This window comes from Rhincodon typus, chromosome 30, assembly GCF_021869965.1.
Source record: "Rhincodon typus isolate 14 chromosome 30, sRhiTyp1.1, whole genome shotgun sequence".
In the NCBI taxonomy this organism is placed as follows: domain Eukaryota; kingdom Metazoa; phylum Chordata; class Chondrichthyes; order Orectolobiformes; family Rhincodontidae; genus Rhincodon; species Rhincodon typus.
In genome coordinates, this window is record NC_063361.1 from 7,221,859 (window position 1) to 7,241,235 (window position 19,377).

Here is a 19,377-nt window from a genome sequence, read left to right on the forward strand (position 1 = left end):
TGATTAAATTGGTTTAAATTCAGTCAGGGAATATCCTCTGTGCACCAAACTGGTCAGTCATATTGACCCCTCAATACAAACAAAATATTGTGGATTCCAGAGATCTGAAAAAGAAATACAAAGTCCTAGAGAAAGACACCAGGTTAGGTAGCATCTGTGGGGAAATAAAGAGTTCATGTTTTGAACCCAATATGACACTACTTCACTTTTAAATCTAATAAATAACTCTATGCTGTTGAGTGCAGATGACAGGGTTGATATTTTGAATATATGACCAATCACCCAAAGAGTGTTCTCCATTAAGCTCCACTTTTTAACAGATTTCTGCACAACTCGGAATGCCATGTACAGCAAGCAATTAAGGTAGCAAATGGCACATTGGCCTTTATTAGCCATGGGACTGTCAACATCTCAAGCATTCCCTTCAAAGACATGCAGCATCTAGACTTGAAAGCATATTTCAACGTCACTGGGTCAAAAGCCTGGAACTCCCCTCCTTATGCAATAGTCAGGGCATATTCACCAAGGTTGCTTAAGGTGTTGGTTCATCACATTGACCAGGACATTAAGGGTTGGGCAACAAATGCCAGCAATGCCTACATGCCAGGAGTGATTTTGAAAAAAAAAAATTCGAGCAAGAGAATAAATATTGGTCTTGCAAAGAGCAGGTGCATCCCATGAATGAATAAAAAAATGGCAAGGGGTTTGAGATTAAGGGTAAGAAAGACTTGTTGGTAAAACTATACTTGGAGTATTGTATATAGTTTCAGTTTCTTTAGCTAAGGAATTATAGACTTAATTTAAAGGGCATGCAAAAAAGATTCACTCAATTGCTCCTGGGATGAAAGGGCAGTCATATGAGTAGAATGGTTCTATATTCTGTAGAATTTAGAAAAATAAGATTAAATTTAGAAGGGCTAATGATAATAGGCAAATGAGTTCTGAGGAAAGGTCACTGGGCCCAACACGTTAACTCTGATTTCTCTTCATAGATGCCACCAGACCTGCTGAGCTTTTCCAGCAATCTCTATTTTTATTGTTGTTAATGATGATAGGCTGTTCCCCCTAGGCTGGAGAACTTACAACTATGGACCATTGTCTCAGCACAAGGGGTCAGCCATTTACGACCGAGATGAGGAGGAATTTCTCCATTCAGAGGGCTGTGAAACTCGAACCCTACTCTACCATGACAGTTTCTATCACATTTGCTGCAGATGAGGACAGTAGCTGAGGTTTGTTCATTCCTTTCCCCTGGGCCCTCTTCTTGGCCAGATGAGCTTTTCATTTCTGTTCACTTCTTCCAATGCCATTCCAAACAGTCAGCCTCCAGAGGTCACGGCCATCAAGGACTGTCTATCAGCTGTCAGTGTCAATGTCACCATCTTTATATCTCACTTGCAAGTGTCCTTGTAGTGGAGGAATGGAAGCCCAGAAGGTCATGACTCGGTGGTCACCACTGTACAAAGGTCTTTGGGTAAATGACCATCATCCATTAGACTCACATAACTGAGGCAGAGTAGAAGCACTGGCTGAGCAATGAGTATATGCTGATAAAATTAGCACCCTCCAGGACCTTAAGTCGATGACCTTGTCTTACCAAGTGGTGACCAGGATATATCAGTGACTGCAAAAGTGGAAACTGCTCAGCTTTTCCTCCTGACTAGCATATGTTGTCTGGGTTGCACATTGGAGATGCAGATTTGATAGACTTACAGTTTAATGTTCTCAGTTAGTTTGTTGTTGTTCTACAATCCCTCAATCAGTTTGGATGTAATGGCTGTAGCTTTCTGCAATACATGCACTGATTTCAGTGTCAAGTTACAGATTACTGGTTTGCTAGATTGCTATCTATCAGTATTGACAATGTGATGTTTAAGGCTTAAAATCACTGATCACTTCACATACTAAGGCTCCACAATCACCAACAATCTCACTCAATGCTGAAATTATCGTATACATCTCAAAAACTGCAGCTGTTATGTCTAAGCTGAGAGAGAGGGAGAGAGAGGGAGAGAGGAATAACAGCAACCTGGCTCAGAACATCATCATGGTTATTCTGGCATATTCAGCTAAGTGGCTGCAATAGCACATTTGCATTTGATATAAAGACAGACAGATGTATAGTCAATAAAATTGGTTAGAAAAATCATAACTATCCAAGCAAAATGGAAGATTAGATACCACTGGACATGATAGGACAAAGCAGATTATGGATATGCATTTAAACCAGCTGGAATATTCTCTACATTCCATCCCCCACCACCTACAAACCTCCCAAAATGCAATAAATTCAACCACACTGAGACACAACATCCATGCACAAGGTGCATGAAATGCTTCTATTAACTCATTACTAGTGGATTTGAGCAGGTTTGTTGGTTTGCTAAGCAGTAGGTCATAAAATGTGTATTTTTTGCACGTTAGTACTGTATCTACTCTTCATTCTGGCATCTTTGTCAGAAGACTTACTTCGACTCTGATGCTTTCTGTTAATGGAAAACAGCATTCCACACTGACAGTTATAGCCACCAGCAAAGAAACTTGCTGCCTAATCAACATTAAATTCAAGCCTTGTAATATGACCTAACTGACTACAGGTTACCCTCTACCTGAATTCAACTTCAGCATTTAGAAATACATGGATAGAATACTTACAATTGTTTTTACATCCTGCATTATGGTAAATATGTGCCACTAACAAAGAAATCTGCAAATTTCTACTGAGCAGAGTCTGTTACAGCTGGAACTGAAACTTCATCCTCAGGAACTGCAAACAATTTGATTTGTCATAGGCTAACATAACTGAACAGGAACGAAAATGAGCATCATAGATATGTGGGCTCAAGACTTCAAATTGCTGCTGACAGTCTAGCTTGAAAGCCATTAAAAATAATATTTTCATTGTTAAATCTCTCCATGCCTCATTCCACCCCAATACCTGCAATATCCTCCAATCTTTTACATACCATTCTTCAATGTGCTTCTTCCTTCAACTGATGGAAAAGTTTTGGTCATGCTGGTCCTACTCTCTGGAATTGCCACTATAAATTTTTCCGCTTCTATGCCTTTCTCTTTCTCCTTTTAAAACTCTAAATCAATCTCTTATGCCAAGGTTTCAGCTATTCTTCCTGGCTCAGTACCAGTCTACATATATCTGTGAACTAAATGTTTTTTAAATATGATTCATTGTTGCCAATGTTGAGGTGTTAAACACCAAGAACAAAAAATATGACTTTCTGCTGTATAGTGAATTCAACACAGGGATCTGAAGAAGAGATCCTACCTGAGATGGTGAATGTTCAAAAGCGGATCTGCACAGTGAACAACAGGTCTTTTCATCACTCTGACACAGAATTTTAGGACTCCAGCACCCTGTTGACTGAGTTGTAGTTTTCCAAACCTTCAATAATTATGTTCATCAAAGTTCCCACATCTTACAGTTTCTAGCCAATTTCTGTGGACCCCAAACAGGAATCCAATTTCCTGTGTGTTTGGTCTCATAATAATCTCTTAGCTCTTAAGAACATAAGAAACAGGAGCAGAAGTAGGCCATCTGGCTCCTCGTGTCTGCTCTGCCATTCAATAGGTTCATGGCTGATTTAATGGCCATAACTCCACTTTCTTGCTTACCCTCCAAAACCCTCAGCCTCGAAAATATACAATCAATTAGCCTCCACAACTCTCTAGGATAACAAGTTACATAAACTAAAGACCCTCCAAGAGAAGAAATTCCTTCTCATCTGTCTTAAATGAGACACCCCTTACCTTGGAACAGTGTCCCCTAGTTCTAGATTTCATCAGGAGGCAGGGTAATCATCTTCTCAGCATTTTATACCATTAAGCTCCCTCAGAATCTAATATGTTTCAATAAGATAATCTCTTGTATTCAATAAAGTTTAGAAGCACAAGTCCAATTTACTCAACTTTTCCTCAAGATAATCCCTTCTTCCCAGGAATCAATCACATGAACCTTCTCTGAACTGCCTCCAAAACATGAAAGAACATAAAAACATCAGTTTTCACTTTTGCTCCTGAATCAACAGTTCCCATTTCTTTGAGAGAAAAATTGATGAGATTGAGTTTCAAGTCCATGCCCAGATGAACAAGATTTTGTTTTTAATGACAGTAGGTAGCATGAACACATTCAAGGGGAGATTTTACGTACGGATGAGTGGTAGGAGAATGGAGGGAAATATGAAAGTAGGGAAGGAAGAGGCAACTGGTTTGGAAGGAAGACTATGTCAAGTATAAACACTGGTATAAGCCAGTTAGCGAAAATGGCACTTTCAGTGCTTTAGTTTAATACCACGCAGTGATAAAATGTGACTGGTGCAGTCTCATGACTGAGTGTTCACAATGAATATCAATTTCCTTCTGTATGTTAGTGAAAGATTGAACCATAACATTATTATCACAAAAGTTAAAAATATCTGCAAAATTCAGAACTCTACAACACCTACAAAAATATACAACTACTTGAAAAGTTCAGCTGTGTCATGAATTTCCAGACATATTTTATAGGACTGGGCAGGAACTCAGTAGCAGTCAGTACTTGCAGGCCCTTGCCCTGTGAAAATATTTCATACAAATGTGCAGTGATTCTACTCCTAGCCCTCAGCTATGGAATTAAAATCCAAAAAAAGTAATCTAGATAAATGGCTTTATTCCCTGGGGAAACATCTAGTCAATACAGGTCCTCGTTAGCGTGCAAGTTAGAACAAAGATGCAAAGAGCAAACAGAGATCTACATAACCACAATTAACCTTAATACGTACCTCACCTCCGATTAAAGAGGATATAGATACCTAACTCCAAATTCTACACTTTTTTCTCAACTCTACACTATTTTACAAACCTGTCCATTTTTTAAATCACTTTTGTTCTTTTTCCTCATATTCACTCGCAAAAGCAGGAAAGATTCAATTAAAGGTGCTATGCATTTAGCGTAGGAGAGGACTATGGCAGTGCACAGCACTCTCATTAGCAGCAGGAATGATGGTTGTTCCGATTACAAATAAATCTCAAACCCTTCATATAATCACTCAAACCCATGGTACAAATCCAAATGCTAATAGCTACTATAGGCCAAACTTGGATATTCACCTCCGAAGAGTAAGCACTCCCCTCACTCCCAAAGTATCATTATACCATATTTTCTTCCTCTGAATCAGGGAGCTCAGTAATTGTGAGTCAGAGTTATACAGCATTGAAACAGGCCCTTCAGTCCAACTTGTCCATGCTGATCAGGCTTCCTAAATTGAATCAACCTTTTTGCTTGCATTTGGCACATATCCCTGTAAACCTTTTCTATCCATGTACCTATCCAAATGTCTTTTAAGTGTTGTAGTTCTACTCTGTTCTACTACTTTCTTTGGCAGCTCAATCCATACACGCATCATCCTATGTGTAAAAGTTGCCTCACAGGTTCCTTTTAAATTGTTTCCTCTCTCATCTTAAGCCTATGCCCTTTAGTTTTGGACTCTCCTACCCTGGGGAAAAAACCTTGGGCTATTCACCTTATCTATGTCCCTCATGATTTTATGTAAGGTCACTCCTCAGCCTCCTATGTTCCAGGGAAAAATGTCCCAGCCTATCCATATCACTCAAACGCTCCAGTCTCAGTAACATCCTTGTAAATTGTTTTTGCATCCTTTCCAGTTTAATAACATCCTTCCTATAGCAGGGAAATGAAAACGGTACGCAGTACTCCACATGTGGCCTTACCAACGTCTTGTACAGCCACAATATGACTTCCCAACTCCTGTACGCAATGCTCTGACAGACGACAACACGCATGTCAAATTCCTTCTTCACCACCCTGTCTACCTTTGACACTGCTTTCAAGGGACTATGGAAATGTACTCCTTGGATCTCGTTTTGATAACAGTCCCCAGAGCCTTACCATTAACTGTCGAAGTCCTGCCCTTGTTTGTCTTACCTCGCATTTATCTAAATTAAACTCCATTTGCCATTCATCTGTCCACTGGCCCAGTTGATCAAGATCCCATTGTACTCTTAAAAGGGTGGTAGAGAAATTAGATTGGTGAGTCTCACATCAGCGGTAGGGAAGCTACTGGAAAAAATTCTAAAGGAGAGAATTAATATCCACTTGGAAAGTCATGGGCTAATTACAGATAGTCAGCATGACTTTGGCAGAAGGAGGTCATGCCTAAAAATTTGTCACAATTTTTTGAAAATGTGATCAAGTGTGTGGATGAGGGAAGTTCAGCTGACATAGTTCATATAGATTTTAGCAAAGCTTTTGACAAGGTCCCACGTGGGAGGCTGATTGAGAAGGTTAAAAAACAGAATTCAGGGAAACTTGGTGAGATGGATCAGAAACTGGCTTAGTAATAGGACATGAAGGGTAGCAGCAGAAAGTTGTTTGAGTGACTGGAGGCCAGTGTCCAGCAGTGCACCACATCGATCAGTACTGGGACTCTTATTGTTTGTTATATTCATAAATGAAAACGATGAAAATGTGGGGGAAGGCTAAACAAGTTTGCAGATGACACCAAAGATGGTAGCGTGGTTAAAGTGAAGATGGTTGTAAGTTCCAGGAAATTATAGATGGGTTGGTCAGATGGGCAAACCAGTGGCAGATAGTATTTAACCTTATAAGTGCGAGGTGATGCACTTTGGAAGAAACAACAAGATGGGGGAGCATTTAATGAGTGGCAGGACATTGGGCTGCTTCAACGAACAAGAGGATCTTGGGGTAATCGATCACAGATCCCTGAAGTTGGCAAAGCATGTGAATAGGATAATTAAGGAGGAAAATGGGATACTTACTTTCAGTCATGTCATTGAGGATAATGGCTAGAAGGTAATGTTGAAGTTGTACAGAGCACTGGTCAAGCCACAGCAGGAGTACTGTGCACAGTTCTGGTCATCTCACTACAGGAAGGATGTGATAGCACTAGAAGGGGTAGAGAGGAGATTCACCAGGATGTTGCTTGGAATGGAGAAATTGAGCTGTAAGGAAAGATTAGATAAGCTTGGATTGTTATCTTTACAGCAGTGAAGACAGAGTGGGGACATGATTGAGATGTATAAGATAATGAGGGGTATGGACAGGGTGAACAGAAAGTAGCTATTCCCCTTGGTTGAGGGGTCAATTAAAAGAGGGCATAGCTTGAGGGTAAGGGGCAGGAGATTCAGAGGGGATTTGAGAAAAAACTTTTTCACTCAGAAGATGGTGGGAATTTGGGAAGGTAGTGGAGGCTGGAAGCCATACAACCTTTGAAAAATATTTGGATGAGCACTTGAAATAATCATAACATTCAAGAATATGGGACAAGTGCAGGAAATTGGGATGAGTGCGCCTTTCGTGTTAGTTATGTTGGTGCAGATGCGATAAGCCAAAACGCCTTTTCTGCGCTGTGTGACTATGACTTTTAATCTGAGGTGTAATTTTTTGTGATTAATACATTTGCTCTTCAAGATTCAGTTGCTCCTCTACCCCACATAAACTTGTAATTTTCAGGTAATAGCTTATTCTTCTGCCCTTCATAGCATTATTTTTAACTGATGCTCCCGGAAAATATTTTACTACTTTATGTTCCTTGATCATTGAATTTTATAGTTTGTCTTTGTCTTCCTAACTGTTTTTAGAATTAGGTTTTATTGTCACATATACTCAAGTACTGGGATACAGGAGTACAGTGAAAAGTTTTCAGTGGTCATTCACGGCATCATCTTAGGTACAAGGTACTGAGGTGAAAAGTAGAAAAATAAAGAAATAAGTTAAAAGTTCGACATTACAGTTCTTCTCAGTGTAAAGTAGTAAATAAGAAATCAAGTTAAAAGCTCCAAGTTACAGTCCTTCTTTAGCCACGGGCCTGCAGTTGTTCCACAATGGGCTTGATTTCTCAATCCCTGCGCCTCAGCGCTGCCGTCTCATCACTGACCTGCCATCTGGGCTCACCAATCACCTCACCACAAGCTCTGGTGCCACTCCAGAGCCCAGTCACTTCCACAATGTCATTGATCGCCAGAGTTCTGCATGGGCATACCAACTGTCTTGTGGCCCCAGCTGCTGCCGTTGCTGCCACTGCCTCCATGGTAAGCTCCCTCCAGAAGGTAGAGAAAAGAAAACTAAAGAAAAATCTAAAAAAAAGAAGAGAGAAGCGAGAAAGAAAGAAAGAAAAGCAGTAGGAATGGACGAGTTCCAGCTCAGGAGCCCATTCTCCTTCATCCTGCATTCTTCTGGTGAGTATGTACTTTTATACTGCTTAATCATTCCTTTTTAGCTTTATTCAGCTCTGGAGTTCACTAGTGCTTAATTTGTTCTTTTAGCAGAATATATTTTTCTTGCATTTTGTTGAACAGTTTTTCATTATTGTTCTGTATCTTCATTTGCCAATATTGGTGCCTATCTCATTTTCCTAAATTCTAATTTGAGCCCCTCAAATCTGTTTCTCTCCCATCTGTTCACCTTGTTTTCATCATACTCATGCCCATTTCTATCATCTTAAAGTGTATTATGTTATGGGCACTGTTACCTGGCTGTTCCCCTTCTTTTACTTCTTCTATCAATGGTCCAATTTCTACCATTAGATGAAATAGCAAATCTTCTCGTGTTCAACATTTTACATGCTGGGTGAGAAGGAATACACATACACATTGTGGGAACTCCATTCTCTTATTCCTTTTACCTATCTCTTCTGCCTAATTAACATAGGAGTAGTGGAATCCCTCAAGATTATTCTTCTATGCTTTTTACTCATTTCCCCAACTTCCCTGAATATTCCTTCTTCCACTATAACATGGTTTGTAGGCTATATTATTAATGTTACGCATTGTTATTAACTTTTATCTTTATCCATATGAATTCAGTTGGTCAAATATATTGCACCTGCATCCATATAGAAATATCTTGCTTTCAGAAGGTATGTAAACATTTTGTTTCAGATGGAACATAATGGCAAGGTGTCTGTTTCTTTCTGAAAACTAAATGCTCCACATTTTTGACTCAGTGCCACTGCTTCACCTACTTATTTTTAGTCTGTGCAGTGTTATCTTCATGCTGCACTCTTTACTGTTTAGATGGGCTGGTAGGTGTCAGCCTGCTTGGGTGTACTGATCTGTAATATAAAATGGAGACTAGACTACAGAGGGGGACAGCCATACAGGAACAACCCTCATGTTTAGCCTGCAGAACAAAAGCTGCATGATTCAACAGCAAAATTGTTTGTTATGTCATTTGTATGCACAAAATCACTGACCACTTGTCTGCCATCTCCTCTAATGTAGATGCGGCTATAACCGTGCAGAGAATGGGGAAGAAAGAGAGAGAGAAAAAAATTTGAAAGTCTTCTAAAACAGTAAACAGGAAATAAATAATTAAAATTACAGTCAGGGCTGTTCTAAGGTTATGTATTCATGTGCTAGTAAACTAATTCATGCCCACGGTAAACGTGAAGTGTAAGTGCATAATTAGTTTAGTTCAATCACGGGTAACCAAAATGCACTCACGATTAAAGTTCCGAGTTGGAGGAAGGGTCACCGGAACCGAAGTGTTAACTCTGATTTCTCTTCACAGATCCTGAGCTTTTCCAGCAAACTCTATTTTCCGTTTCTAACTTACAGCATCTGTAACTCTTTTGGTTCTCATTTTTAAGGATTCGTTCATAATTAAACAAAAATCAGAAAGAGTTGGGAATTTTGGAAGTCACTATAAACAGATTAAAACACTTCACATACTACATAGGATAGGAGAAGCAAACAAGCTCTCCCACTTGCTCTTTAACTCATCTCTTCTGTAGCTGGTTGTGATGCCTCAGTATAACCAAACATGCACCATTTTGACATGCAGATCAGGATTAGCCACACACAAAACAATGATATTGAGGGCTCATGAGGATTCATGAAACCCTACTTCAAGAGTTGGGACTTCCAGGGAAAAGAAACATGACAAAAATATTTCTAAGGAAATCGAACCATGGATGAAAATGCTACCATAGACTCACTGAGTCTTGATGGACAATACCAGACAAGGTCTTCACAATGTTAGTCAAATAACTTAAGGACAGTAAGCAGGTCTGAAGTGTGGGACTTGCCCCACCTGCAATGAAACGAAGATCATGCACACTACCTGAAATTTCTTTACCAAAAGTCTTCCGGAGTTGCACCTGCTGTGGCTGAACTTCCTTTACATGCTCTTGTTCTGATGGGAGTTTGAATTGACCAGTATCTAGCACTGACATTACCAATTCTGGTCCCATTTGCCTAGTGATAGATTTTCTACTCACAGACATGAAAACTGGTCTGCAAGTGTGTCAGGGATAAAGATGCCAGGATTTAGCACAGTAAATGCTGGGTGGCACCTGCCTGAAATCAGTCTTTTGGGTTTCACATTACAAAAAGGGCAACATAAAGCAGATCAAGTGGGCAACTTAAAAAAAAAAAATGAAGATCCGTTACTGGTATTTTTCTGGTTTTAGTCAGTTAACTGAAAAGGACAAACTTCAGCTTTCATTAGACGGGGCATTGAGTATAAGGATAGATAAGTTACGCTGCAGCTTTTGAACTTTAAGTTAGGCCACACTTGGAATATTGCGTACAAGTCTGGGCAACAGACTACCAGAAGAATGCGGATGCTTTTGAGAGGGTGCAGAAAAGGTTCACCAGGATGTTGCCTGGTATAGGGGACTTTAGCTATGAAGAAAAGTTGGATAGACAGGGTTTGTTTTTACTGGAACACAGAAAGTTGAGGGGCGATCTAATAGAAGTTTGTAAGATTGTAAATGGCACAGATAGAGGGTAAAGTATGAGACTTTTTCCGAGGGTGGAGGGGTCAATTACTAGGGGACACAGGTTCAAGGTGTGAGGGGGGACATTTCAAAGAGCTGTGCAAGGCAAGTTTTTCCACAAAGAGGGTGGTGAGTACCGGGATGCATTGCCACTGTGATGGTGGAAGCAGACACAATAGCAGCATTCAAGAACCACTTAGACGAATACGTGAATGGGAAGGGAATAGACGGATACGTATCCTGTAAGTGAAGACAGTTTTAGTATGGAAGGGCAAAATGCGGTGGCACGGGCTTGGAAGGCCAAAGGGCCTGTTTCTGTGCTGTATCATTCTTTGTTCTATTATGTAGAGAAGTGCCAGTCTAGATTTTGTGCTTGTGGCTTTATCCCACAAACTTCTGATTCAGAGGGAAGATAACTAAAAACTGAGTAGTATGTGAGACAAATGAAATGCAAAGGATTACACAAGACTGCCCTCAAGATTGAGCAAACCAAATGAACCAAGGGTCTTGCTTCATTCTCAAAAATGCACATATTCATCCATTGAGTCATGATTGACAATATAAAAAGGAGGTATCAAACTCAAGAGCTGTTTCACTTCTCAATAATTGCATGAAGACTGGAAATATTCAAACTCACCTGCAGTGACATCTCAATTATCATCATCAATTTTTTAATACCAATCCATACAGACTTCCCCTTCACATGCTGCGTGATTCTTGCTCGTTCCCGATCATCAAACCTGCCAAGAAGCTGTAAAAACAAGTCAAATGAATTTTCATTAAAAAACGTCTCCTTTCTCCATCATAAATTTTCTTTTCCCACACAACCCCCTCCTCCTGAAGGTTTGGTCTTTTACTGGGGTGTAATTTTACAGATGCTTGCACCTCCATCCATCCCCAAGTACCTTACTAATGAGAAACCCCAAAGAGCATCCACATTGCACTCACTGCAGAGGACATCCTAACACACTTCACTCGATTCTTGCTCAAGATTTGCACTGTAAAATTTCTCATAAGGGTACCATGGGATGCAAGCCTGGCTGTTTTCCTCTCCTCATCTGAAGTGTAATGGTATTTGAGTGAGTTGAGTACTAACCACGGATCAGTTGACCAACTGAACCATGAAAATGTATATGATTTACCTACTGACACAACAAGCTGCTTCATGTTGTAATAATAAATAAATATAGTACGCAAAATAATTGACTGAATATACATTACAGTTAACAATTATTTACCATGTGATGTACTGAATTTTGCCACGTGTTTACCACCATTGTAAAGCCATAACAATGAAATAACAAAGATACGTAAGGATGGGTTAACCATGAACAGTTTATGGCCATTTTGACTTGAAACTGGATGGTAGAACTGATGCAATAGAAAAGTGGTTTTAACAAACATTGGCAACTATAGTTCCTTTAAAAGTATCAACTGACATTAAGTACATTCTCTCAAAAGAATAAATTATTGATTGCTGGACTTAAATGACATGCCATTTATCTAGTGGCAACACATTACATGAGAGCAGCTGTGATGAAAAAAAACCAAGTGTTTGATCATCTATTCAAGTTCTTGCAAAAGTAATCTGACCCATGGTACACAAGATGGGAGGCATTTGGCCAAATGTATTTGCTTCCTAAATTCAAGTTGTCTCAAATGTAGTTTTCTAGAAAAGACAAACTGTTTTCGGTTGCAATTTGCTTACACTTAGAAGCTGAGACAGATGTAGAAGACTGGGAATCTCATAGCGCACATGCAATGTGACCTGATTCCAAAGTTATCCCAAAGGGTCGGAAAACAAATCTCTTTGCTTGCTACAAGGGCTTCCTGGCAAAAGAAGTTTGGGCAACAAAGTTCCTAGTGCAGATACACAGTGAGAAAAAAGCCATAATCCTGCATCAACATGCAATCTTAACATGGAAACCTTTACAAGGGAAGCCTTCGGCCTACTTGTTTAGGAATCAGAAAAACATCACACCATAAAATGTTCAATTTCAGGTGAAGGTTGCAGAATCTAGTTGATAGAAATATACTCTGCATCTAGCTATGCTAACTCTGATCTAAGGACCTACTCTTCTTTAACAGGTGCCCAACTGCTTCTCTATCTCCTCAACTTCACTACCTGAATGCATCCAGCAACTTACAAAAAGTGGCTTTAAGTTTGAGAAATGACAGTTAATTTTCCAACATTCCTGGAGATATTTGTGGTCCTCCAATGAAAGGAGGAATGGGGAGTGGTTAAACATACAAGTTGTGATGTTAGTATATTCATAGAGTAAAACGGCCTTCCAAAATGATTAAATTTGCAACAGAACCTATCACAATTTTGTTTTAATTCATTTGTGTGATGTGGGTGTTGCTGGCTCTGCCAGCATTTATTGCCCATCCCTAGTTGCCCTTGAGAAGGCAGCTCACCAACTTCTCAAACCGCTGCAGTCCACCTGCTGTGGGTTGACACACAATTCCCTCTGAAAGGTAATTCCAGGATTTTATCCACCGATAGTGAAGGAACGGCGATATATTTCCAAGTCAGCATCATGAGTGACTTGGAGGGGAACTTGAAGCTGGTGGTGTTCCCATGTATCCCTTGTCCTTCGAGATGGAAGTGGTTGTGGGTTGGAAGGTGCTGTCTGAGGATCTTTGGTGAATTTCTGCAGTGCATCTTGTAGATAGTACTCATTGCTGCCAGTGAGCATCGGTGGTGGAGGGAGCGGATGCTTGAGGATACAGTGCCAATCAAGTGGGCTGCTTTGTCCTGAATGGTATCAAGCTCCTTGTGTTGTTGGAGCTGCACTCATTCAGGCAAGTGGAGAGTATTCCATCACACATCCGACTTGCGCCTTTGGGCAGTCAAAGGCAAGTTACTCACCACAGTATCACCTAGCCTCTGACTTGCTCTTGTAGCCACTATGTTTATATGGTGAGTCCAGTTGAGTTTCTGGTCAACGATAACCCCGAAGATGTCGATAGTGGGAGATTCAGGGTGATGGTAATACCATCGAATGTCACCAGGTGGCGGCTAGATTGTCTCTTATTGGAGGTGGTCATAGTCTGGTATGTGTGGTGCTAATGTTACTTGCCATTTGTCAACCCAAGCCTGGATATTTGTCCAGATCTTGCTGCGTTTGAACATGGACTATTTCAGTGTCAGAAGAGTTGCGAATGGCACTGAACATTGTGCAATCATTGGCGAATATCTCCACTTCTAACCTTGTGGAGGAGGAAAGGTCATAGATGAAGCGGCCGAGGATGGTTGGGCCCAGGACACAACACTGACAAACACCTGCAGAGATGTCCTGGAGCTAAGACGACTAACCTCCACCAACCATGACCATCTTCCTATGTGTTAGGTACGACTCCAACCACCAGAATATTTGCCCACTGATACCCACTGATTCCAGTTTTGCTAGGGCTCCTTGACGCCACACTCAGTCAAATGCAGCCTTGATGTTAAGGACTGTCACTCATCTCACATCTGGAATTCAGTTCTTTTATCTGTGTTTGAACCAAGGTTGTAGTGAGATCAGGAGCTGAGTGGCTCTGGCGGAACCCAAACTGGGTGTCACTGAGCAGGTGCTACTTGATAGTACTGATGACGAGATTTCATCACTTTACTGATGATCGAGAGTAGACTGACGAGGCGGTAATTGGCCAGGTTGGATTTGTCCTGCTTTTTATGTACAGGACAGACCTAGGGAATTTTCCACATCGTCGTGTAAATGCCAGTGTTGTAACTGAATTGGAACAGCTTGGCTAGGGGAGCGGCAAGTTTCAGAGCAGAAGTCTTCAGTACTATTGCCAGAATGTTGTCAGGGCCTGTAGACTTTCCAGTACCCAGTGTCTCCAATTGTTTTGACATATTACATGGAGTAAATTGAATTGACTGAAGACTGGTACCTGTGATGTTGAGGACCACGAGAGGCCGCATTGGATCATCCACTCGGCACTTCTGGCTGAAGATTGCTGCAAAAGCTTCAACCTTACCTTTTGCACTGATATGCTGGGCTGTGGCATCATTGAGGATGGGATATTTGTGGAGCCTCCTCCTCCAGTGAATTGTTTAATTGTCTATCGCCATTCACAACTGGATGTGGCAGGTTTGCATAGTTTAGATCTGATCCTTTGGTTGTGGGATCGCTTAGCTCTGTTTATCACTTGCTGCTAATGCTGTTTGGCATGCAAGTAGTCCTGTTTGGTGGCTTCACCAGATTGACACCTTATCTTCAGGAATGCCTGGTGATGCTTCTGGTATGTCCTCCTTCACTCTCCATTGAACCAGGGTTGATCCCCTGGTTTGACGTTAATGGTTTAGTGGGAATTATGCTGAACCATGAGATTTCAAATTGTGCTGGAGTACTATTGATGGCCCACAGCACCTCATGGATGCCCAGTCTTGAGTTGCTAGATCTGTTTGAAGGCTGTCCCATTTAGCATGGTGATAATGCCACACAACATGATGGAAGTTATTCTCAAATGTGAAAGCAGGACTTTGTCTCCACAAAGACAGTGCGGTGGTCATTTTTGCCAATATCGTCATAGACAGATGCATCTGCAGCTGGCACACTGGTAAGGATGGGGTCAAGTATGTTTTACCCTCTTATTTATTCTCTCACCACTTGCTGCAGGCCCAGTCTAGAATCTGGGTGCTTTAGGGCCTGAACAGCTCGATCAGTAGCTGACATTGAAATCCCCCACCCAGAGTACAATTCATAGCTTTGATGTCCTCAGTGCTTCCTCCAAGCGTTGTTCAACATGGAGGAGTACCGATTCATCAGCTGACAGAGGATGGTACATGGTAATTAGCAGGATTTCCTTGCCCACGTTTAAACTGAAGCCACGAGACTTCATGGGGTCCGGAGTCAATGTTGAGTCATCCCAGGGCAACTCCCTCCCAATTGTGTACCACTGTGCCGCCACCTCTGCTCTGTCTGTCCTGCTGGTGGGACAGGATATATCCAGGAACGGTGATAGTAATGTCTTGGGCTTTGACATTGTTTTTAAGGCATGATTCCACGAATATGACAATGTTAGCCTGTTGCTTGACTCGTCTGTGAGACAGCTCTCCCAATTTTGGCACTAGCCCGCAGATGTTAGTAAGGATGACTTTTCAGGGTCAACAAGGCTGTTTCAGCCATTGTCTTTTCCGGTGCCTAAGTCAATGCCAGATGATGCGTCTGGTTTCAATTCTTTGAGACTTTGTAGCAACTGGTACAACTGAATAGCTTGCTAGGCCATTTCAGAGGGCAATTGAGAGTCAATCACATTGCTGTGGGTCTTAAATCACATGCAGGCAGACCAGGCGAGAATGGCAGACTTCCTTCCCTGAAGGGCATTAGTGAACCAGATGGGTTTTTCCTACCATCGACGATGGTTTCATGGTCATCAGTAGATTCTTAATTCCAGATTTTTATTTTATTGAATTCAAATTCTACCATCTGCCATGGCAGGATTCGAACCTACATCCCCAGTACGTGAGCCGAGTTTCTGGATTAATAGTCAAGCAATAGTACCATTAAGCCATCACCTCCCACTCATCAGGCTAATGATTACGTTAAATTAAATCATGAACATGGAGGCAATTTAATCAAATGTAGTATATCCCACATTAATTTTGTATAAAAGATTAAACATAATGTAAAATAACTGTAAAATTTGCATGAATAGGGCAAGTGAAATCCTGCCTTGCCCTTTTCTCTGGTCACAGTAATGAGTGCTGCATTAGACAGTTTCTTCCAACCATTGTGGCTGACTCAACCTCTGAGAAACAAATGTATATGATTTCACAACCTTTGCCATCATCTCAGAAAGTGGCATTAAAAATGACTCTTTTGGTGAAGGCCAGCACTTTTGACATGTATGGAGAATGAGGCCATACTTCGGACGATGTGAATTTGGAACATTCTCATCTACACCAAACATGCACATTTAAAAAATTCTTCTGTGGGTGTGGACTGAATATTGCCATTTATTGCCAACTTCTAACTGCCCTTGAGAAGGTGATGATGACCTGCTTTCTTGAACCATAGTACGCCCACATTCCTGCCATGGACAAAGTTCAGGATTTTGACTCAGCAACAGTAAAAGAATGGTGATATAATTCCAAGTCAGGATGGTGCGTGGCTTTGAGGTGAACATACAGGTATTGGCGTTCCAGTTTATCTGCTGCCTGTCCTTCTAGCTGGTAGAGGACGGGAGTTTGGAAACAGCAGTCAAGGTTAAGCAACTGCTTAACTGTGCAAGTTATTTTCAGTAGACCTGAAGTGAAGGGGATTAAAGATTTTTTTTTAAAACAGTAATAACTAGCTACAATCTAAATACAGTGAAAGTGTGATGGAAGCAGGTTCAGTTGTGGATTTTAAATGGGAAGCAATTGGATAAGCACCTGAAGAAAAGAAAAATTGCAAGACTACATGAAGGAAATGGTAGAAATTCATCAAGGCCTTGATGAATTAATGTACTGCATCTTGTAGGTGGTGCTTGCTGCTATTATTGTATGTCACTGGTAGATGTGGAAGGTGGTGGATGTGACACTAGTCAAGTGTGGGCCCTATTGGTTCAATACCAGCAGTGGCGAGATGAGATCCTCAAGTGTCTCATCATTGGCCACAATGGGCCTCAACCGGTCTTGGTGCAGGAAGGCTGACATTCACCTTACCACCCAAGCTTAACTGGGGTTAGTGAGCAACATGGTGGAATCTGTACCTCACAACTGTGAATCAACTAAATAGCACAATGCTTGCCTGTGTTGCAGCCCACTCCCAGGGGTCATTAAATTCAACCCATTCAGGAGATTCCCAGGTACCACATGCTGAGAACTCATCTGACAGTTGCCGTCCTTTCAGTTTATGAACACAAGAATTTAGTCACGCAAAAAGACAGAGGTACAAATCAATAAACAAAAGTTTCAGTGCCTCAGAATACAGCAGCATAGCTAAAACTTAATACATCAAGCAGGATGCTAAATGAGATCGGGAAGTGCATATTTGCTGCATCAGTATAAGAACAAGTGTACCCCATATGTGAATAATTTGAAACCCCATCAGCAACTGCTTAACCATACAAATTATTTTCAGTAGACCTGAAGTGAAGGGGATTAAAGATTTTTTTTTAAAACAGTAATAACTAGCTACAATCTAAATACAGTGAAAGTGTGATGAAAGCAGGTTCAATTGTGAATTTTGAATGGGAAGCAATTGGATAAGCACCTGAAGAAAAGAAAAATTGCAAGACTACAGGAAGGAAATGGTAGAAACAAGATTAATTGATCTTCAGACAGCTGGCACACACTCAATGGACCAAATGGCCTCCTTGTATGCTATAAATTATGATCCTATTCCATTACTTTCTAACATTCTTCTTGTATTCTCTGTGAAAATATGCTTACCTCTAAAGCTTCCATTAACTGCTGCCCTGTGCTTATGTTTGGAATATGGATGCTGGTACTGAAAACGTCCATCATTTCCATCTCCTGGAGAACATCTTTACGGCTGGTGGTCCCAATGATTAACAACTTACGGCCCTATAAACAACAATGTAGGAGACAATGATAAGCAATAAGTAAATGAGCTACAACAAGGCAGACCGCTTCGGAAAGTCACGTCATGATCAAAAAACTCTATTCTCTTCCCAGCTGGACCAGAATTAAAAGTAAGTACTTTGAGAATTTCCACCAGCGTCACTTTCAAGCCTGATTCTTCACAAGCAAATTGGCCAGAATTCACAACTGTGGAAAGTCATCAATTTGAAACTCAGTTCTGTTTGTCACCTCCTCTCATCATACAATGAACAGTGTCAATAACTGCAACAACTCCACTATCTTTGCAGTCACTAATTCAGAATATGACAGAACTAGCTGACCACTGTCATTGATGATCTGGTCCTGCAGATTCCGTCCTATCACCTACACTACATATACTCATCAGACCGAGTTCAAAGTCATGAAAATTACAAGTTGTGCGGAACCATGGGAGCAGATATAAATCTGACCACTTCAAGGCATTTCCAAATCTGTTGCTTAGAAACCACTCAATGTTGTAGTCCTGAATAAAACAAATTCTTGGACAAGTCTCTCACATCTCCAATTTCAAAGATACCAGAAAACTTCTTACATTGCAATGAGTTCAATAGCACTGCATTAGGTATGAACTGTATTGGGACACCTGGGTTTGTGAAAGGTGCAGCACAAATGCATATTCTTTTTTCTATTTTAAGGATGTGAAAATATTTTCACTGTTGATGTCTTTCATTGTATATATCTAAAAAGTGACTCTCTCTGCTGGACAAAATACAGTTTCTCCAAATGCTGTGAAGGTAAGAAATGACAAGATTAGATACAAAATGCCATTACAAACATGGTTGATGGATTTCATCACTCAAGCAATGACTTTTTTGTGGACACACATGTAACCAAGGTGTGCTTGACAACAGAGATAGTAGGAACTGCAGATGCTGGAGAATCCGAGACAACAAGGTGCAGGGCTGGATGAACACAGCAGGCCAAGCAGCATCATAGGAGCAGAGAGGCTGACGTTTCAGGCCTAGACCCTTCATCAGAAAAGGGGGAGGGGAAGGGGGTTCCAAAATAAATAGGGAGAGAGTGGGAGGCGGATAGAAGAGGGAT

The 19,377-nt window shown here is 40.9% G+C and overlaps 1 protein-coding gene across 1 annotated transcript in view; it reads right to left on the reverse strand.

Moving 5' to 3' along the window:
• LOC109934347 (vesicle-fusing ATPase) overlaps positions 1-19,377 on the reverse strand; it is a 221,331-nt gene that overhangs the window by 15,168 nt on the left and 186,786 nt on the right. The window contains exons 18-19 of the mRNA XM_048614580.1: positions 18,142-18,276; positions 11,392-11,505 (exon numbers count right to left, since the gene is read on the reverse strand). Of these exons, the coding sequence (XP_048470537.1) occupies positions 11,392-11,505; positions 18,142-18,276 (249 nt within the window). The remainder of the gene's footprint in view (positions 1-11,391; positions 11,506-18,141; positions 18,277-19,377) is intronic.